The sequence below is a fragment of the Pleurodeles waltl genome, chromosome 3_1 (genome assembly GCF_031143425.1).
Source record: "Pleurodeles waltl isolate 20211129_DDA chromosome 3_1, aPleWal1.hap1.20221129, whole genome shotgun sequence".
NCBI lineage: Eukaryota > Metazoa > Chordata > Amphibia > Caudata > Salamandridae > Pleurodeles > Pleurodeles waltl.
The window spans coordinates 478,790,820-478,814,172 of NC_090440.1; the positions used below are offsets into that span (position 1 = coordinate 478,790,820).

The 23,353-nt window shown below is 44.6% G+C and overlaps 1 protein-coding gene across 1 annotated transcript in view; it reads left to right on the forward strand.

The window, feature by feature from the left end:
- ST8SIA2 (ST8 alpha-N-acetyl-neuraminide alpha-2,8-sialyltransferase 2) overlaps window positions 1-23,353 on the forward strand; it is a 355,862-nt gene that overhangs the window by 158,218 nt on the left and 174,291 nt on the right. The window contains exon 2 of the mRNA XM_069222746.1: window positions 13,874-13,936. Within this exon, the coding sequence (XP_069078847.1) occupies window positions 13,874-13,936 (63 nt within the window). The remainder of the gene's footprint in view (window positions 1-13,873; window positions 13,937-23,353) is intronic.

The window sequence follows — 23,353 nt, forward strand, 5'->3', positions numbered from 1 at the left end:
ATCCGCAGGTCCACGACAGAGAACGAAGCTCAGAATCTGGTGTGGGGCGCCTCCCTTGGGAATCCAGTAGTGAGTCCTCCATCACCCGGTCGGTCCCCTGGATGCCTGACTCGGGTCCCTGTTCGGGCGCCAACTGAGGAACCAGGAAAGATTAGACCCCCACCCGGGGTCTCCTTCCCAGCGGTGGAGGGACACCCTTTATGTCCTCAGGGTCAATTTAGCAGAGAGTTCACAAATCAGATGGAGTCACCAACTGGAGGAATAAAGAGATGTTTATTACATGGATTATAGCTCGAGCTAATACAGAGTCCCAGGACAGTCAAGTGACTATCCTACGGAGGCTGCCCCTTCACTCTGGGGCACCCAACCTTATATACACACAAAACTGCTTAGTCAGAGGACAACTCCACCCCTATCGTATTCAAGGTCCTCTGCGGTCTTCAGAATATTTCAGGGATACACGTGTGGTGGGAGAAGGTACAGATACAGCTGGCAGGAGGTGGCAACGACCTGTACAAACTTGTTCTGGCAGTTACTGATTAAGCACGACAATTCTCAGAACTGTAATTGGAAAAAGTAATATGGCAGCGATAAGCAGATTGCAGCCCAAGGCTGCGAGCACAAGGTCAATCATCAAAGTTCAAGAGGTTTGTCGAGCATATGGCAACATAATAAAGATAAACAGATGCCTAGCAGTTATGGTGTATGATTAACTTTATGTACATTTTCTCACCCTTCTTCTTCTTCCCTCCCACCCCCTTCTCCTTGTTGCTTCCTTTCCGCCCTCTCCCCTTGTCTATGTTGCTTCTTTTCCGCCCACAACCGTTTGTCTGTGTTGCTTCTTCCCTACCATCCCCACCCCGTTATCGGTGATGTTTCTTCCCTCCCACTCCCACCTTCCTGTTGTCTTTGTCACTTCTTCCCTCCCACCCTCCTGTCATAAGAAAAAAAGTGTAGCTGAGTCATAGCATTGTTTTTTTTTTTTATTTAGTTTTTTTTTTATTTCCAGGGCAATTTTGTTCCCGTGGAGGCCCTGCCACCAACTCATGTTGGTGAGTCTTCAACAATTATAGATTTTGCATTTTTCATTTAAACACAACATACAGTGACTGCTATAGAATTTCTGTTCATCTTTCTGTTTTTCTGGATTGTTTTTATGTTGCTACAGATATTTGTAGAGAAACCTGGATTTTTAGGGGATGTCCCTCGGAGTCTGCTTGTTGTTTTTCCCACTATTCTTGGAATTGCTATGTCCCCGCCCATCGGATGATGCTTGCCAGCACAGGGGGATGTTTTATATGACGTGCTGGTGTAACGACATTGTTTATAGCACGCCCAATAGCTGCAGGTACTTTAAAGCGCTGTAGGCAATTAATTGGCAACTCGGGCAAATAAATATCTGATCGGGCAGATTAGAAATCAGGGTTGGTGTTAGATTAAGGCAACAATAAATAACAGTGTGGGTGAGTAGTTTGTGAACAGGACACGGATATTTCACCAGTGGTGATTTGTGTGGTTGTACGCCATGTGATGTGGGGGTGAGAAGGATTAAAAGACCCCAACATTCCATGAAAACTGCATAATTTTGTGAAATTCATGAAAAAGTGTGAACCTGATTTTGGGCGGGATTCACCGGAACATTCACTCACCTCTTGTGGGTAAACAACCACTAATCAAACTGCAAGAGGCACCCGTTTTACACTAGTCACCAAACAGGCCCCGTTCGTAGGGGGTAGGACAGCACCAATGCCGAAATGTTGTGCAGTTTACTTCAGCTAAAATGGCAAGCATTGGCAAAGCCAATCTGTCTAACTTATGTGAGAGCTATTGGCTATGACAACATCTTTTAGCCATATTTTAGAGCAGCGTGGCTGCTGCGCACCATTTCTAAAAGTTAGAAATAAAGCAGTGTGACATAGCCAGTTCTGACTGCGTCATAGGGCTTTTCTTCTGATTGCCAGCCATGCTGCATAGCAGACGAGCCAAAAGACATTGTCAAAGTCAATAGCTGTCGCATAGACCAATTTTATTGGTTTTGCCAGTACTTTTTTAGATTATCGAGGACCCAGCAGCTTCTCCAGCAATAATGTTTTGCAAAAACCTTGAGAAATCAAAATAAGTATTGCTAAAGCCAAAACTATCATAATGACGGAAACATGAAAATTCAACAATGAGCAATATTAAAATTATGACTATCCAATAAGAATATATGCAATCCAATTTTTGTCTAAATGGACTGTAACCCACATAGGATTTCTCTGTATGCCTTTTTTATTATTCACTAACCTCCCTCCATTCTATTGCTTTGCTTGTTTTTTTCTAGCCTTCTGCTTCATCACTCAGTGCATTTCTTATGGCTCTGACTGTCTTCGAAAGGGTGATATTACCAACGTATTCATTTTTATGTTTGCCAACAGCCAGAGTTAGTTATCTTCCAGAGCTCAGATCATCAACAAACAAAAATACAGGGCTTTAAGCCTGTCCCCTTTGGTCACTGGACTGTTTAAGTGACACTTCTTCAGCCACCGCTTGTCTGAAATTTTCCACAATTTGTATCAGCTCACCGGAAAATTGTGCAGTTACACATATTGTAGCTATGACTGGAAAAGGGTTTTATTTCCACACCCCTTATAAGGTGCTAAATGAAAATAGATCATGATTGACCGGAGTGGTATTTAAAGTGCTATTTTCAAAATATATCATTCACAGTCGCAGATTGTCGAAAGTGTCACTCAACACAGCTAGTAACCAAGGTCACTGAGCTGAGTTGCAAAACAAGGAGAGAGCAGAAAAGCACACTATCTACAGAGATATGGCACTGTGCTGCTCTCTCCTTAGCACTGGTGCACAATCAGGTCCCCGAGCGTCACACGCACACAGCTATGCACCAGAATGCAAGGGTGGCTGCATGAGTCTTGCATAAGTTTTGTACTCAAAAGTACCCTCCAGTACAAAATACTGTGGTTAGACTAACTTTAAAACTTTTCCCACTTTGGATGTGTTCTGTGTAGTTCTGTTCGGTAATGCCTGCCTTAAAGTGGTGTTATTTTCTGGTGCAAAACCCTGTCTACTATTGTTAGTTGATAGGATTTTGCATCAAAAACCATGGGTGGTTGCATGGGAATGCCCAGGTACCACTCTTGGGAGGCCCCTTGATGCAGAATAACTCAAAGTGGCGTTAATCACTGGTTTGTGTTACTTTGAGGGAACTTTCCAGTGCAAAAGGAGTGTTGCACTTGAAAAGTAATACAAAATATTTTGCATGGGTTTACATCCCCTTTGTGACACAAACCAAGTTCAAACTGTTGGGTGGCACTGAGAATTTAAGCCTCACTGCCCATACACTTTGCCTTATCATCCCACACCTTTCAGGCGCACCATTTGTAAAGGTAAAAGGCGATTGAATGGAAGAAAATAGCAACAGTGGTCTCTTACTGGAAAACACACATTCAGACTCAAAAGGACTATTGAAAAGGTTGGTGGTTTCACTGAATGTGTGCTATCTTCGGTTTAAAAACTTCAAAGCATTTTGGGTTAGCTTCTCGAGGACTATGCAAGCTTTCTCCAGGTCGATTGTCTGGAAAGAGTTAATGCTGACTTGCTGAGAAATTAGAGCAGTAGGAAAAGTACTTTCTGGAATACAGAGAAAGATGTTCTTGACTAAACCCGGCTCCTATTGACAAGGAGAATAAGAAGATTTTTCTGCCGATGCACATTCACAGAGCCCTTAGAAAGGTCTTTGGTTTTGGGAGCTGAGTAGCTCAGTGCTCTACTCAAGAAACAGAAATGGGACAGATTTCACAACAACTCACAGATAGATTTTCTAACTCATATGTCTTGTTAATGTGTTTCTAGTGCATGCTGTGAGCTTTTATTTAGACTACTTTACAAAGAGGACATAATCAAAGAAGATGCTTTCATGTTTACATAAGATAAGAGAGGAAACAGTAAACTAATTTGCCATTTACATTTTTCCAAGACATGGAAAAAAATGTACGTACATCAGGCAGCTTTGGGATATAGGATCAGTGTGAGGTTATAAGAATGTCAGAATGTGGTATCTTTCCACATTCTCTGCATCTCATCCTTATCACCAAACCAGTGAAGTCATAGTGATAAAGCAAGACGCTCTACCTAGAACCTAACCACCAGGAATACAGAGAAGAGTCCAATACTTGTTTACAATAAGCATGTTAAGTTTGGGGGAAAAGAGGCAAACGATAGGAGGCTGGTGGTCAGTGTTGATGTTGCTGTATCTTGTTAGAGAACAGGTTGCATTGGTTTTCCAACAGTATATAGAGCTTGCATTTGTTAAGCAGGTGTAAATTAGTTTATCAGAATGTGGTCAAATGTTTCAAGAGTAGGTAGTTTTGCAGGCAGTTTTTAGAGGATGTAAAAAATGTTACATGTCTCACACTTCAAGGATGCCGTCTCAGACCTTTGGAGCAAAAACAGAGAACCGCGGGAATATGTGGACACTTAACTGACAGAATAATTCCTGATTGGAAATGACTGTTGCTGCATGTTTGTCTCTATGTGATATTATGAATCGGTTTCTCTTACAATAGGGGTGCTTACGTTCAGAGCTTTGTAGCTAATGCTATGTATATCAAGCTTTGGGGAGGAAGTAATTTGAGTTTAATAAGAGCAGACAATTTGGAACGGAATTTCTTTGTGCCTTTGACTATTCTTCTGTTATCAGACTGAGAAAGAAAACTGTGTACTAAGTACCGTCTGGCAAAAGTATTGTTTTCTAAATATTGTTAAAAACATTATTGCCCCATTGACGTTAACAGGGAAAATCGGCATAAATGGGGTGGTATTTAAGTAAACAATGTTTAGGATATGATATTTATGCCAGCAAATATTATTACATGATATTTAGACATACAACCATTCTTTTAGTTACTTGGACTGCTCTTAATGGGACTATTCAGATAGCAGGAAGACCGGTGCATAGACAGCCCATATTCTAGTTTAGTGACTGTCAGTGTCTCTATAAACCATTTGAGGGTATATTTGTTTTTGAAATACTAGGTATCTCGTTTTAGTTCGCTATCTTGTATTTTGGAGTGGTATTTCTTAAAGTTGTTCATAGAGTTTCTGCTATTGACCTTTAAGAATATATGCATGCCATCTAAGAATTCAGCTAGGGGTTTGAAACACAAGCTATAGGAGACAGAACCTATATTGACCATAGTGGGACAGCAAAAGTACAGCAGCTTCCTATCTAATACCTCTTGCTCACTAGAGTGGGAATTTGAAAAAATCTTGATATTACTTGTTTTAGAAAGCCTTCTTCTTTCATTAAGGTCCAGGACAGAATGCTGGCCTCTGATTCTCTTACACAGTGATGGTGTTTAAAATAGAAGTAATTCTTCACAACCATGATGAGAACAGTGTCACCTGGCAAGAAGGAGGCAATTCTAATACAAAGTCAGTACATATATTCTAACTCATATTAAAAATGTTTTCAGGATATCTGTGACTGCTTAGTTTACTATAACCCGTGCAAGATAGCATGTTAAATTCTATGGCCACTTTCAATAGGAATGAACTCAGAACTAAGAGTACCTTCCGTGAGCTCCTACTTGTGGCACATGGGGATGCCGGGAGAGAGGGCTGTATATCGGTGGTTCCCAGATCTTTGAGTTCTGTAGACCCTCACTTTATAATTTCTTGAACCCTGGGACCCCCACTGAGTCATTATTGGAATCCGGGGACCTCTCACTCAGTCATTACTGAAAGCTGCAGACCTTATCTATTAAAATTATTTAATTTTCTAAACAGTTGCGGACACCCTGAGGAGGCTTTGCGGACCCTAGGTTTGGAACCAATGCATTAGATAATTGTGTTCCTCTGACATGTCTGGATCGGTGAAACGCAGTCTTATTGATTCTTTCGTCTGCCATTTGTGGGCCTTGGACTGCAGATATACTGTATGCCAGGAATAGCTACAGGGCCATGCATAATGCACAGGCATGGGCATCTAAGTTACAAACATGTCAAAACAGATTTATTCGAAGCATAAATTATCATTTAAGTGGTCACCAATTAGCACAATATTTTTTTAGATTTTTTGGGGCAGAAGGATTTTTATTTAATTCCCTTTCTGTTTTTTCCTTATGCTAGGAATTTGCTACAGCACCTCATCATGGGATATTGTGAGAGGACAGCTTCAAAATGTATTCTTGCTTGGATCACAAACTTTCAGCACATAGGAGAATTTTGCCTTGGAATAAGTATGATTATGTCTTGCAAAAGGGTTACAAGGCCCTGTTGGTGGTATTAATTTGTCCAGAATGTGCATTAGAAGGTGTTTTCTTCTTTGTGTTGCCAGAAAATTAGCAATTTGGCTACTAGCATACGTTTTTTAATAACTCTTTTTCAGACTACAAGCACCAGGATTCTGCCTAATTTGTTAAAGGTATAAGAATGGCTCAAACACACTGAATTATGTATCTGGTATTGTCCATAATCTGGGTTTATCTGTGTCATATGTTGGAGTACCTTTCACTCTCCCATGCACGCACCCATTCTTCCACCCACTTGCTAGTCACTCCTTCATTCATCATCTACAATCACTCACATGCCCCACTCTCATAACCCCTGCAATCAGTGACTGACCCATCTGTACAGCGTACAAAAACACACAAACCTGCCTATACATTATAAGGCTCTTTCACTAACAAACAGCTAACTAACAAGGCCGATTGACTTTAGCAAGGCTTGCTCGTCTTCCCTTGTTATGCTCATGCAATTCTCCCCATCTTCACTTCAGTGCTATCTTTCCTTTACTTTTCTTTTCCTGTTGACAAATCCGACGTCCTTTTTGAAAAACAAAGCTTCCAATACTAATGCATTTTTCTATCGTGATCTCTACAACATTTCTCTTCTCTGCATTTCAGGGGTGTTGGCCCCCGTTGCAATTGGTGTGGCAGTAACAGATGGATCGTGGGTATTGGCTGCAGTCATTTATTTGTCAGTAAATGCCAATGTAGGGCGTAGAGTCTGGGGCTGCGTTAGTCACATGTCAAATAAGTGCTCGGGAGAGGAGCACCACACGGTGAGCTGGAATGTTACAGCCTGTGCACCTCTCTGGTTGGAGGTGTAATGACTCAGGAAGCTGCAGTGCCTGCTCAGCCCACCGTGCCATGTGCACTAATGGCGATGCCTTTCTTTCCTTTTATGCCGTGACGTCACCTTTCAGTAATGTACTACGTAGCTTTGGAGGTCAGTAATTTTGGCAAGCAGTAGGGGGGGCAGGCATGCACACATATATACTCATTCACTCACACCCATGCATTCACAAATGTGCACACATCCATTCACACCATTCACTCACAACAAATGCATACATTTCAGTTCACCTTTATTCGGTTTAAAACAAGCATAACAGCAGAAATACAAAATTCACTTCACATATAAAATCCAAACATAAGGACAGAATAAAAAGGAAAGGGAATCTCATACAAATTGTTTGCAAGTATAGCACAAGTTAAGAGTAAAAGAAAAATACATAGCAAATATAAAAAGAACAAAAAAACATGATCTAAATCCTGAGTGGACAATGATATTTAGACACAGAAGATAAAAAGTTATAAACATCTTAAAATAGGACTTAAAGTTCATACCGTAAAGAGAATAATCTTGGTACAGTGAGGATTGCGGGCTGTCACCCACCCACATGCTGCACCCTGGCTAGGGTCAACTGTAAGCATAATCAGAACCACAATCTCTTCCCAACTGCCTTCCACTGTCTAACTACTGAGTCAATGCATCTGTAAATGGTGTGGCATACCAGCAGCTATAGATAGAGCAATGCAGCTTTACAATCGCTTATATTGAGCTTCCGCATGACGGCTCTTACGATGCATATCTTCGGCTCTTTACAGAGTTCACCAAAAAGAACAAATGCAGCTGAGGTTTAGACGATATTGAATTACATGGTCCTTGTATCAAATCTCGATTCTGATAAACATTAGAAGGGTAAAATACCAAGCAATAGGCCATGCCATGTCTAAATCTAACTAGATAGAATCTCTGATGATGCAGTACTTTGGTCAGATAGTTTTCCATGTCAGAAGTGGTGCACAGTGGAAGATATTCCTCGACTGTCTTTTTTGTTGCCTCCAACACCATTTTCTTTACAGCTAAAAAAAGTAATGATTCACACTTCACATGAACTTTAGGTGACTTTCTAATGATGTACGGGTTTTCCTTGAGATCAATTCTACCGATCATCTGCAGGTCATTTTTAACATGCGTAAACAATCTGAATTTATGTCCCGTGACAATTTTAGACAGTCTGCAATCACAATTTTTCCTAGCACAACCCCAGGCTTAGACCAAACCAATAACCACAACAAGGTCAGAGCAAGTCTTAGTGTATCGCCTTGGTACTGAAGTCCTAGTTTCTCATGTGCTAAAAGAGACGGAGTGCTGTTTGGGAGTGATAATAGTCTGCGTACAAAGGAGTTCTCACGGGCTTTAAATTGGAAACAGTATATCCCCACTCCCCTGCGCTGTAAGAAGCGACCACCACCGACTTAGCTTTCTATTTAGTGACAGTGGCATCGAGTGGCATGGACCCTAATTTCGTGGCAAATTGAAACAGTGAGGCTATGTTTTGTCAAATTGTACTGACCTAACACCCATCAGGTGTTTCCATCACCCTGCACTGTCAAAGGGTACCCCAATGTAAGTAAAAGTGGATACACACTGAAGATCAGTGCAATTGATGTTAAAAATAGGAATCGTACACGCTGCCCGCAGACCATTGCAAAGGATTTAGCTTTTTTTTGTTGAGACACGAGGTCGGACATAAATTCCACAAACCTATCTAGGAGCTCCTGTAGTCCCCTCCTTGTTCTTGCCATTAAAACACAATCATTGGCATACATCAGTACTGGCAGTGACCTGGTCATCACTTGCGAACGTTCTGTCTTCACCTCAGCCAGATATTCATCAAACCCATTAATATAGAAGCTGAAAAGGAAGGGACCAGCACACAACTCTAACTGACCCCCTATTCTTATTTTTAATGGTGATGAGCATGCTCCATTTGCCCCAAACCTTACACTGCCTTCCATGTTCTCATGGAGCTGTGAGAGTGAACGCACGATCCTTTGATCAGCACCCTTATTAATTAGCATATCCCACAGCCTTGACCTTACAACATTATCAAAGGCTGCACTGAGGTCCATAAAAGTTAGAAAGAGGCACCACTCTTTGGAAAGCACATATTTGTTAATTAATGGGTGGAGGTTCAGACACTGATCTGTTGTCCCTTAACCCTGTCTAAAATCAAATTGGGCTGTTGTAAAAATACAGGGGCATATTTATACTCCGTTTGCGCCGGAATTGCGTCGTTTTGTTTGACGCAATTCCGACGCAAAACTAACTCCATATTTATACTTTGGCGTTAGACGCGTCTAGCGCCAAAGTCCATGGAGTTTGCGTAATTTTTTAGCGTGGACACCTACTTTGCGTTAATGAGATGCAAGGTAGGCGTTCACGTCTAAAAAATTGATTCCGAGGCATGTGCGTCGTATTTATACTCCCGGGCAAAATTCACGCCCGGGAGTGGGCGGGTAAAAAAAAATGACATACGGCCGCTTTTGCGCCGTTTTTCAGCACCTGCAAAAGGCAGGCGTTAAGGGACCTGTGGGTTCTGAAGGAGCCCAGAGGTGCCCTCCCATGCCCCCAGGGACACCCCCTGTCACCCTTGCCCACCCCAGGAGGACACCCAAGGCTGGAGGGACCCATCCCAGGGACAATAAGGTAAGTTCTGGTAAGTATTTTTTTTTAAAAAAAATTGTGGCATAGGGGGGCCTGATTCGTGCCCCCCTACATGCCACTATGCCCAATGACCATGCCCAGGGGACAGGTGTCCCCTGGGCATGGCCATTGGGCAAGGGGGCAGGACTCCTGTCTTTGCTAAGACAGGAGTCATTTCTATGGGGGTTGGGAGTGGAAAAAAATGGCGCAAATCGGGTTGAGGCGAAAAATTTGCCTCAGCCTGACTTGCCCCATTTTTTCACGCCCAAGCTCCATATCCCCCTACGCCGGCGCTGCCTGGTGTACGTCGTTTTTTTCAACGCACACCAGGCTGCGCCGGCGGCTAACGCCGGCTAACGTCATTGCTTAAATACGGCGCCCGCATGGTGCTTCAGAATGGCGTTAGCCGGCGCTAATTTTTTTGACGCAAAACTGCGTTAGCGCAGTTTTGCGTGAAAAAGTATAAATATGGGCCACAGTTCTCATTTCTACAGTTCTCCAACTGGCCCAGAAGTATTTTGACCAATACCTTGGCTGTGTAGTCTATTAAGGATATTGGGCTGTAACACCGGGGGTTGCCCCTATCTCCCTTTTTGAAAATCAGTACAATTATTGCCCTAGACCAGATTTTAGGGGGATCGATTCTGATTGCACTATTGAGTACATTCACAAAGATTGGGGTTCAGAATGACAGATTACTTTTGAAAAGGTCAGTTGGGACCCCATTCTGTCCCAGTGCCTTGTTACCCGCACACCTTAACTCAGTGGAAATAATATCCTTAAGTGAGATTCTTAGTTGCTCAGTATTTCTTAATCAAGTGGTCGCCTTGAGGGTGGTGCAGTCATTATGAACCAAGTAATGGGAGTCATGTACAGTAGTAAAGTTCTTCACCCAAGCATGTTCAGGTGTAGTTGCATCAATCTTAGTTGAGAAGTTGCTCTTAAGAAAAGGTGCGTTCACTCTCTCCCAGAAGTTGGTCACATCATTCCTAGCACAAGCGATTGTTAACTGCTCCAAGCCTCCCTTCTACCTCCTCTTTTCTTATCGCAAGGGTTGTTTCTAGTGTTTCTTAAGAGTTCTATTCTCCACTTTGTCCCTAGGTGAATTTGTAACTGCTTATATAAGACTACTGCATGCTTCGGTGCAAGCTTTATTAAACCATTTTTTGCACCTCGGGGCTCCTTGTTGTTGGGATGCCATTAGTAGCTCACTGGCATTTTTACAGATTTCAAGAAAGGCCCCCGTTACACTTGTCAGATCTGGGTCATGGCTCAGATACAGCTCGAATTGTTTCCCCTGACTCTTTAGAAGAGCCTCAGGAATGCCTCTGGCTCAACATAGCTCCATTTATTGTGTACACCCCATTCCTGGTATATTCAGTTGCAGCAGCCATGTTATTATTAGTCTTTAAAGGCAGCTCTTGATAAAGACTCACTTCTAGGGGGTTATGATCGCTTAAGGGGCTCTCTATGATAGAAAACGTACACACCTTCCTAGCCCATGTCATAGATAATGTAATAAAGTCAGTCATAGAGCCATTTCCGCTGCCTATGTAGGCTACCTGCATAAGGGTTTCCATGGGGGCCAAGTATATGGTAAGTTTAAGGTTGTGAGTCATCATTCATTTTATTGCCACAAGGGTTGTACTCAAAGTGTGAGAGGTTACTTAATTCATTATCCCCTATTTCACACATTATCATCAGAAAAAGGACATAGTCTGAGGTTAAAGTCCAACCCCCGTCCCATTGTTATAAAATCTTCAGCCAGCCCCGCAAGGGTCAATTCTAAGACATTCATAAGTGACTCACAAATAAATACATTATTATTATCAAAGTTGATGTGATAAAAAATAATAAGCATTATAAGCGGAATAACCTGTAAGCAATTAGCAAATCATCAGGAAGAAAGCAGGTCAACATAGATCTCTTCTACCTTAGCAGCCAGGGTAGTGCTCAATAGAGTTAGGAGGCTGTCACTATGCCAGCCTGACATAGACAGGGTTGCTGGTGTAAATACCAAGTGAAAACCATTGATATATATGTTTGTAAGAGACCATGGGCCAAATGTAGCAACCGTTTTGCATGGCGCAAACTGTGAAATTCGCAGTTTGCTCCATGCAAAACGGGCATCGCGATGCACATTCCCATTTTGAGAGTCGGTACCGACTCACAAAATGGGAATGCGACTCGCAAATAGGATGGGGTGTTCCCTTCCTATTTGCGATTCGCACCACGATGCAAAATTGCTTTGTGACTGCAAACGCACTCACAAAGCAATTTGCAGTTAGCACCCATGTCAAGCGGGGGCTAACTCATTCGCAAAAGGGTAGGGGTCCCCATGGGACTCCTTCCCCTTTGTGAATGTTGCCATAAATATTTTTTCAGAGCAGGCAGTGGTCCAATAGACCACTGCCTACTCTGAAAAAACAAAACCAAATGGTTTCATTTTTTCTTTTGTATTGCAACTCGTTTCCCTTTAAGGAAAACGGGCTGCAATACAAAAAAAAAAACAGCTTTATTATAAAAGCAGTCACAGACATGGAGGTCTGCTGTCTCCAGCAGGCCACCATCCCTGTGAGTGCAGGGAATCGCAAGGGGGTCGCAAATTGCGACCCACCTCATTAATATTAATAAGGTGGGTCTTTGTGACCCCCCTTGCGATTCGCAGATGGTGTCATGGACACAATTCTGCATATGATTTTGCGACTCGCAAATTGCGACTCGCACCGACTCGCAATTTCCAAGTCACAAAATCATATCTTACTACATCTGGCCCCATGTCTCTTGGAGCCAAACAATCTGGTAATTGGTTACCAATTTTATCCAGTTGTTATCATTAAGCATGTTGTTTTGTGTTGTTTATCCTTGCAGTATTCCAAAAGGGAAATTCATACATCTATAAATACATGAATACACCCATCAAACAGTCAAACACGTAAAACTTACCTGAGCTGCAGCCTCGGAGGTCCCAGTGGAGTTCTGGCTGCTGCCTCTTTTTCAATGAGAAAAATGAGAAGAAGCAGTAGTCCCTCTCAGAGTGAAATGGGATAAATGAGAGTTGCTGCCCACCCCCACTCTGTGACGAGGTGTCACTGATTGACACTGGGCCATGGGCACTTCAGGGCTTAAAACTTAAGGGCCCAGGTCCGAGGCAATCAGTGATTGTCATGAGGGGGAAGGCCTTGATGCACTTTTGCCAGGCAGAGGAAGTCACACCCATAGGGCTGTGAAATCCTCAGCCTAGCAAACGTTAGCTCAGGCAGCCAGGAGCATGCACATTTAGCACATGTTTAGATCCTGGCTACCTGACCAGAACAAGAAGAGTGTCTATCTGGCTGACCTTTGTTCAGCCTGACAGACACTCGTCTTCTCTGGAAAAAGGTGAGAGGGGCATGGCCTTTCCGCCTGTATGACCACAGCTTCTCCTTGGACCTTGGATGGTGTGGAAGGGTTTAAAAAAAATTACTGACATAGTTGCCCTTATCGGGTCTCTTGAGGCTCTACTGGTGGAGATCCTCCATCTCCTTTACCCCCTCTCCTGCCCCTCACATGTTTTACATTCTCCAGTCAGCACTGTGTATATCATTTCCTTGAACGGGTGTTACAACAGGATTCTTATATATACATGAAAAATGGACAGTGTTTATACATTGAAGAGTTATTTTTTAATGAGCAATGCATTCCAATTCGCTGTGTGAGATGTAAAGAGGAACTGACTGCACTGCTAACATTAAAACATGCCTGGTTGGCTGGAATTCCTGACTATAATTTTAAGGGATGGAACAACATAGAAGATTTGCACAATATCAGGTTTTGCAAATTCATTCACAGCCTCCTTTACAATGCCTAAAGACGTTTTACCAGTTATGGTTGCACATACAATGATTCTGTGAGCTTAGTTAAGGTTTAAACTTATTAGTGAGCTGCTTTGTTCTGATGAATTATATTTATAGAACTGGTTTTATATATATATATATATATATATTTTGGTTTTCTATTTCCCCAGTTCTCTTACAATAATTGAAAGTGTCTAGAATTGTTCAGCAAAGGAAAGCAAAACATCTTATGTAATAAGGACTCCTTTGTTTTTCAGGGTTTCTGGAGGCAGTGGCACAATAAGAGCATCCGTGAAAAGCATCCCCAGCAAGTCTAATAGGTAGATGACATTTCTTTTCACTCACTGAACAATGTGTTCCACATACACTTGTCTCATGCTCCTTTTTATATTCACCTGTCATTTTCTGATGATAATCGATGTTTACTTTTCTTTCTGCAAAGTCTTTTCCAAATTCACATAAGTTCACATTCAAGAGTACAGTATTCAAAGTTTCAGTCGGCGGGTGCAGTAGCAGCTTTTGAATGTGGTGGGGCATAATACCTGGCAGGAGTTCACCCTATTTGTTTAAATATTTGCATAACTTACACTCATTCACTCTCACATTTACTCTCGCCTCCCTTTTCACTCTAACTCAAATTCTCTCACTTACTAATTCTCACTCATACTCACTCACTGTTATTTGCACACAAACATACTTATAGTGACTGGTTTTCATTCTCAAAAACAAATACACACACTGACCTATTCACACTCACTGACTCTAAGCACTGGTGCAACTGGATCTTCTGCACCTTTGATAACTATACCCATGACTCACTTCCACTTTTTCTCACCATCTGCTATCATTCACTATTAACACACTCAAAGTCCTTCACTCACTCTTTCATACTCAATTTCACTTATTCATATACACTCAAACTTAGACTCCCACTCACTTTAACTCTCATTGACAGTCACAAACATACACATACACTCAATCTTATTCACTTTCAATCACTCACAGACATACTCACAAACACATTAATACATGAACAGAAAAACACAATTTTTACGTGCCTTGCTTTCTTTGCAGCTGAGCAGGAATCTGCTGCTGGACATACGAACCAGCAACTGTAGTGTGCCCACTTTGGACCGCAACACGAATTGTCTATATGATGATGTGCAAATTTATCTCTGTAGCTGTAAAAGAATGTGGAGTTTAGTGGGGAAGTAAATACTTTAATGGCATTATATTTGTGGTGACCCTAGGCATTCCGACCATTTCACCCTGCTTAAATTGGTAAGGCTTTTTGTGACTCTAACTGCTGAGTTGGGTTTGTTTGAAAGACTGAAACATTGAATTTATCCGAACCCCCTTCGCTTACGTTTGCACAAGACACTTTGGCCCTGATTTATACTTTGTTTGTGCTGCATTACCGTCATTTATTGACGCAAAAGCAGCCGCTTTTGCGTCACAAAATGACGGTAATGTGGCGCAAAAAAAGTATAAATTGGGGCCTTTATGTTTTAATTGTTGTCTAGGGTTGCTTTAATTACTTTAATGATTGTAATTTAGAATTTTTGTCTGTGAGAATGGTTGTAATCTTTTATGCATAAATTCTTTCATGTTTTTTAACCGAAAACAGACTGATATTGATGATGATGATGATGATTGTGAGCGGACGGTTCTGACCATCAGGTCTGCCCTGATTTTTCGCTTTTGACCACTTGGTTTTTGACCTTTTACTGTGAGAGAGCCTCCTATGGAAGGACTCACGCACAGTAAACTCATGGTAAAATGGACTGCGCATGTTTACGGCCAGTACCGCCGTGCTATGGATAGGCTGCAGGAGGCCTCGGGCGAGTTACATGTGATCATGTGTGCACATGGATGTGCACCCATGTGAGGGCTGTGTGAGGAGAATTCCTGGTGTGAGCAGCCCAAGAACTGCGCTTAGGTAAGCCTGCTGTAGGAGGAACTGTGCAGAGTGGGTGGTGACCTGGAGTAGGCCTCATGAGAGGGGTGTACACATGTGAGGGAAAGTCAGTGTGCTTACTGTCTTTTCCCTGTAGGTACACTCAGTTAAATGCCAATGTAAGTGTGTTTAATGTATTTGCATTGTGGGGATACTCCATTAAATGTCAATGGAAAGGATGGCCTAGGGTGCAGCTCCAGTTCTCTGGGGTCCACCATGAACAGAATCACACCAAGGTACACTGTAACCTGTAAGAAAATAATGATGCAGTAGGTTACAAGAGCATAGTTGTACAACTTATGGGTCAACCAGGGATGTCAATTTTCTCTGACTCAGCTCAGGATTAGGGCCAATTACTGCTCTGTCCAGTTGCTTGAGCAGGGCCTTGCATCAATCAGCTAGCTGTCATTCCATGCCAGGAGCAGGCTGGAGAGACCCTGGGAGGAATGGCAGTGAGGAGGGGCTGAAACCTTCAGCGCACGTGGCAACTAGCTCCTGGATGATGCTATTTTGAGCTATCCCAGAAGACCGTGCAGGAAGGAGGGGACGGGGGTAAGGAAGTGATGTGGCACATCTGGATAGGCCAGAGGTGCAGACCTGCTGGACACTTCCTCCCCCACTTAAAAGGTCCTGCACAGGGGAGAGCTCTCTCTCTTGGCTGTGCTTCTCTGCTGGACACTGGGACTGCAGATGGACGTCATGTGCAACTGGAAGGAATAACTCCCTGACTGCCCCTGGGGCAGGTACTCTGCCCCTGAAGGACTTCAGGCCAGCGAGGTGAATGCCAGGTCCAGGTAGCTGGTCCCCTTACCCCCTGAGGACTAGTTGGAGGAAGGACTGGGCTAGCGCAAGGAGAGCACGTTACCCCGAAGGAAAAGAGGGCACCTAGAAGAAAGGTTGGTGCAGGGAGTCAGTTGGACTGGCTCGCTATAATCTTAGACCCTTCTAGGCCAGGAGGCCTAAAGAGAGTGCTCCTGGTGGCAAGGGCTTGTCACCAGGAGCGAAACAATGCTGGAATCCCTTGAGGGCCCGAGATCTTAATGGAAAAAGGATTGTGACCTTTGACCTTTCCAGAGGCTGCGACGAAGCACGTGGGGCTCCGCTGCTGCTCAAGACTGTGCCCCCGGGGTGGGCCAGGGCCTGGGGGTGCCCCAGGAGGAAGAGGAGCCGGGGGTGCCGTCACACTCCCCCTGTGGAAGAAGAAGTGGCCCTAGACCCAACCTGATGGGGAGGGGCGCCGTCGCGCACCCCCTCTGCCACGGTGGGTAGGGACCCCGGACCCCATTCCAGGGCCCTCTGTGGCCGAAGTACAGTCGGCGAGCGCCATCGTGCTCCCCGTGAACATGGGAACCCCATCCTAGGGCCCGTGAAGAAGGATGTGGGGGGGCACCGATACACGCCCCCTCAAGATGGCTGCCGTCTGTGGAAGGGGCCGGCAGCCGAAGAAGAAGCCTGGGAGCGCCGTTGCGCTCCCTGTGAAGACGGAGCCTGGGGGCCCCGGACCCCATGCCAGGGCACCAGCAGAAGCCAAGTCAGGGTGCACCGTCGTGCCCCCCGTGGAAATCACAAGAGGGATCCCATGAGGAGGAGAGTGTCGCGCTCCCTTTGGAGGTGGGGATGGGCCATGGACCCCATCCCGGGGCCCCCAAGCTGCAGAGGAGGAGGGGGGAGTGTCGTTGCACTCCCCCAGGGGGCCCGTCTGGCCGCAGCCCTGCACGTGTCTGCCTGCAGGAGCGGGCAGACTCCACAGAAAAGGGCCGGCTTCCGTGGCAGCACAAGGAGGTGCTGGCCATGCAGGGAGCCGGTGGGGGAGGTCAGGGGTGGGCTTTCCGCGCCTCCCCCCAACGAGGGAGCTCTTACCCTGGTGGGAGTGTCCGGGTGGGACCGGGCACCCCCCAGGCAGAACACCAGCTTTGGTGGCATCGCAGCTCTCCCCGCCTCACCGGGAGATACGCTCATTTGGTATGTGGCCTGCCCCAGCATGCTTTGTGGGGCACCAGCAGGGGCTAGGCCCCTAATCAGTTTGTGGTGGTCCCAGGAAGATAAGGTCACCACCAAACAAGTGCTCATGGACAGGGGGAGCTGCAGGAGCAGTGCAGCATCCCCCCAAACGTGGTTTGTGTCCCCACCCTAGGTAGGGTGGGACAAAAGATTGGTAACCCCCCCAAGGGTTCCAAGGTCAGGCAAAGCCCAGGCTGGTTTGGACTTTTGTTCTGGTTGGTGGGACTGTGCCCACTAGGGGTAAAATGGTATTACACAATGTCAATCAACTGTAATCTGAATGTTAACCAAGAGTAAATTGAAAGTAATCCAAAAGTAATCTAAAAATAATCTGAATCTTTATATTGTTTAAACATATTCCTACCTGTTTTTGTTGATACTAATTTGAGTAATGAGACTGACAGTCACCTTTTGGCAAGATAGATGTACTTAATTGCAGATGTAGGCATGCTCATTCCATATTACAGTGAAATGATGCATGGGGATACCAGGGATTGTTTGTTGGATTATATTCCCCCTCCGGGGAGACATGAGAGATTACACAATGTCATCCCAGAGTAATTCCATCACTTTGTGTATATTTGTATATTGTTGCATAGTATTGAGTAGTGTGTGTGTGAGTAATACATGTACTTTTACTTTATCAAAAGAAAAATCACAGACTGGGCAATCATTTTTTTAGGGTTATGCTTGTGTGCTTGTGAATGGGATTACTAGCCCACAGCACCTCCCTTGAGTAAGTTTTGGACTCCTCTGCAACGCTACCCTATGAGAGTCAAGCGCTACAATGGGGTGCTTGGTTCCCAGTGGCGGTTGCATGCAGACCCATTACTTGTGCTGGCCACATTACTAATGACCCACCTTCCAACAATGATGAAACCAGGATTTCTTATGAGAAGCCAGTCAGAACAGTAAGGACAGGTTTGAAAAGGGAAATTTCCACCTCAGTCCCATTCTCAGTTTCTTGATAGGACTGGAAGCACAGACTTATAAGAAGCTGGGGTACAGCTGGGGATCCTGCCCTGCTACTTTGTGTGGCTTCTCATTGGCCTTAGGGATGCACTGATGTATACCCTGACAGCAACATTTTAGCAAATTACTGTGCTGGCTAAGGCATGTGCAATATGTTTGCTAAACAGAGTGGATTGTGCCTCTGTGAGGGGACTGTAGTTGAACTACACCCCTCATATATGAGAAATCTAGGCATCCACCTATAGAGTGTTGTGTTTTAACAGCACTCTGTAGCTGGGTTATGCCTCCACCCTCTCAGCCACCTTCTACTCCTCCTCCTACTGCCTTCAGGAAGCGTGGAGAGGAGGCAGAGTGGGCTGATGTGCACTGGCAGTGTTGATGAAAACACAACAATTTTGTTTTTATAAACACTGTTAAATTAAATAATGCACAGGGTCAGGAAGGAGAGATAAGGTGCAGAATGTGGGGTGTTACAGGAGCCAGTGAGGCTGCGCCCTAGAGCCCCTGACAAGAATCTGTCACTGGGTTGGTAACCATTTGTCATACATGGGAACCCTGTCTCGTAGATTGAGGAATAGCTCACTGACCTACTTCCATAAAGGGCATTCAACGCAGCAAAACATGGCACAGAAGGAACACTGCAATAGTTAGATATAGCTGTGGATCTTCTTGGTTGCATCAGCTGACTAGATTATAGGGTCATGCTCAAGCTGCTCAGACGAGGTGAAAATGCATTATTTACTCAGCAAACATGACATTTGAAAATGTTATATGGTTGATCTGATTGGGAGAGAAGATAAACGTCTTCCTAATTGCTAATAACTATTCCCCAGTCTAACAAATCTACACAATACTTTCTAAAAATATGTAAATTTTATCCCAGAATGTTTCCTGCAAATGTTTTGGTTGTTAGCATTTGTAGAGGTTCCAAAAAGATCAATTTGTGATCCGTATTTCCATGGGAGTTTTTGCTCCCTGTTATAGCAGAAATCTTTGAACAGATTCACAACAAACTTGGACCAGACATGTACAGATTCTGTTTGAGGCAAATCTATTCAATGGTTACTGGCAAATTTAAAAGCCCAAAGAGTGCATGTCAATGTTTTTTGTTTGCAAATCAATTTACAAACTAAATTTCGAATCAACCTGATCATCTCTAGTCTAAATGCCATTCCCTGTACATCAATCAATCAATCTGTCATTTGTAGAGCATGTCACTGTCACCCCGGGGGTATCTGGGAACTGGGGTGCGATATCTCTGTCAAAGACCCATGTCTTGTGTCTTTTCGTGAAGTCTTCCAGTTAAGGTGCAGTTTGGAGAGCGACGGGTAGGCCGTTCCAGGCCTTGGCGGCGATGTAGAAAAAGAGCAGATGTGTCTGCACCAGATTCTGGGTGTGTGTGCGAGGGCCAGAGAAAAGAGCACAGGTTTGGGGGGGGGGTTGGTGGAAGTGTAGACAGTGGTTGACATAGTCTTGTCCTTGATCATGTAGGGCTTTGTAGGCGTGCATGAGGAGCTTGAAATGACATCTCTTCTGGACGGGGAGCCAGTGGAGTTTTCTGAGGTGGGGGTTGATGTGGGAGTGCCTGGGAAGGTCTAGTATGAGTCTGGCGGCAGTGTTCTGTATTTTCTGGAGCCTCTTTAGGAGCTGGGAGGACATTCCGGTGTACATAGCGTTACCATAGTCGAGGTGGATGGTGATAGTTTTCCAGGTGTGGCTGGGATCCATCTGAAGATTCTGCAGAGCATGCAAAGGGAGTGGAAGCAGGAGGGGTGACTGCATTGATCTGCTGGTTCATGGTCAGCTCACTGTTGAGAATGATGCCAAGGTTGAGAGCGTGGTCTGTAGGCGTGGTCGTGGGTCCGAGTTTGGCTGGCCAAAAGCTGTGGTCCCATATGGAGGTGTTTCTCCCAAAGATCAGTACTTTGTTTTGTTGGAGTTGAGCTTCAGGCAGTTAGTTTTCATCCAGTAGGCCATAGTGGTCATGTCATTGCGGAAGTTGGTTCTGTTCCTGGAGGGATCTTCAGTAAGAGAGATGATCAGTTGAGTATCACCTGGGTAGGAGTTGATGTTGAGTCCACGGGATCTAAAAATGTCAGGCAGGGGGGTCATGTAGATATTGAACAAAGTAAGGCTGAGGGATGAACCACAAATTATGCTCCTGGGTGTGGTGGTGAAAGGTGGTAGTTGGGTACTCTGAGTTCATCCTGTCATGGAGGAGGCGAACCATTTCAGGGCATTGTTTTGTATTCTGATGGAGTCTGTTGATGAGGATGTGGTGAGAGACAGTGTTGAACGTGGCTGATAGGTCGAGGAAGATCAGGGAGGGGGTTCCCACATGGTGGAGGAGTGCTCTGATGTCATCAATGGCGGCGATGAGTGCAGTCTTGGTGCTGTGATTGAAACAAAAACCTGATTGAGAGGTGTCCAGTAGGTTGTTTTTTTCCAGGTAGCTGCTGAGGTGCTGATTGATGGCCTTCTCGAGTACTTTGACTGGGTAGGGGAGTAGAGAGATGGCTCAGTAATTCTTGAGTTTGTTGGGGTCAGCAGAGGGTTTTTCAGGATGGGTTTGATTTCTGAATGTTTCCATTTGTCTGTAAAAACTGGCATGGATGATGGAGGTGTTGAGGATGCTGGTGAGCACCGTGCTGATGGTTAAACAGGTGGTGGGGGCATGGATCAGTGGATGCCCTGAAGAAAATGGATAACATGATGGCTAAGGTGGATTGAGTGGTGATCGGTGCCTACGTAGAGATGGTGCTGTTGGCGTGAGATGGGGTCGAGACAGGTGAGGTTGGAGATCGTGGGTTGGGGGTCAAAGTTGTGTAGATGGTGGCAATCTATCTGTATCTGTGGAAGTAGACTGAGAGGGTGTTGCAGAGTTCTTGAGAGAGGTTAATGGTGTTCTCTGGGGCTGCTGGATTGGAGTATTCCTTGACTATTTTGAAAAGTTCTTATGTGTGGTTGGACGCTGAGTCAATGCTGGTCATGATGGCACTCTCTTGGCCTCCTTGAGTTGTTGATGGTAGTTGCTGAGGGCTGCTTTGTGGGTTGTTCAATCAGAGGGATTCCTCCCAAAGAATATTCGGTGGGACCAGCTGTATAACTGGGAGCAATTACACATATGGCAAAACTTAAAGGGGGTTATTCTAACTTTGGAGGAGGTGTTAATCCGTCCCAAAAGTGACGGATTTACCACCAGCCGTATTACGAGTCCATTATATCCTATGGAACTCGTAATACGGCTGGTGGTATATCCGTCACTTTACCGTCACTTTTGGGACGGATTACCACTCCTCCAAAGTTAGAATAACCCCCAAAATCCCTAGAGGAATTGAGGTGCCTTTCTTTCCAGGAAATACTCCATATTTGGTCACTGGCTCAGCAAATTCATCATTTGGTTTGCAAGCCTGTATGCAAATGTTTTAATTCCCTGATAGACAAAGTTACCCTATGGGCATCTGTCCCTTCTGTGCTATCAACCCTAAATGTGACTTTGGCCCTCACCTTAACCCCAGCTCTGCCCTGCTACTCAAGTGTTCCTATTATTAATTATAGAAACAAATGTGCAGCTTGGCTGAACAAGACAACTCAAGCTTATTCCATTCAGGTTTGCACTGAGAATTCTCAGAAAGAAAGACTGCAAATATGTGGTCTATGTTCAGTGTGTTCTGCAAGGTGGGATTCTAGGCATAAGCAGTGGGCAGGGAGGTCAGGAATGTTAGTAAATGGCTAAGGGCCCACTTTGAGCCCTGGGGCCCTCGGCTATGGCATTAAATGGTGCACTGTGGGGATCACTGTAGGCAACAACATATTCAGAGTACCTGCTCAGTATGGCAGCAGGACATGCCCAGTAAGGTACTATCGACAAGAGTACAAGTCACAGGCATAGCCACAGGCCATGGATGCTAAGGATCAAGGTGCTGTTTACAGGGCATAGTCAAAAGCCACTTTCTCTGTCCTGTGCACACTGGGACTGAAGTACTCGATACACAAGATGCACAAAAGTCACAAAATGTGCTCAGTGTACATGGTCTCACACTGTGGCTCCTTGTTAATGGAACCAGTGTTCTTTTGGATCAGCTGGTTCTGAGTTATCAAAGAATAAACACCTAGGGGAATATTTATACTCTGCTTGCGCCGGATTTGCGTAATTTTTTTTAACGCAAATTCACTGCAAACCTAACACCATATTTATACTTTGCCGCCCGACCCTGCAAATGTCAAAATTTCTCAGTGTGCGTAATTTTCTGGATGCATGAACCCGCGTGCGTTACTGACGTGCAAGGTAAGTGTTCCCGTCCAAAAAATGACTTAAACACCGGTGCGCCATATTTATCCAACTGGGCAAAAATGACACATGGCTGGGAAAATGACGTAAATCCAGATGTGCGTCAAAAATTCATGCCTGGGATAGAGCAGGCATTAAGGGACCTGTGTGCTCTTTTCCATGGTGGAAGACCATGGAAGCAGTCCACAGGTGCCCTTTCCTGCACCCAGGGACACCCACTGCCACCCCTGGAGGACACCCATGGATGGGGGGACCCATCAATGGTGAGTGCAGGTAAGTATTTTGTTTTATTTATTTTAAGTGGCATACGGGGGCCTAACTTGGGCCCCCTTACATGCCACTGTGCCCAGTGGCCATGCCCAGGGAACAGAAGTCCCCTGGGCATGGCCATTGGGCAGGGGGGCATAACTCCTGTCTTTGCTAAGACAGGAGTAATTTCCATGGGGGTTGTGCGTCAAAAAATGACGCTCGTCAGGTTAGAGTAATTTGTTTTTACTCTAACCTGACTTGCACCAT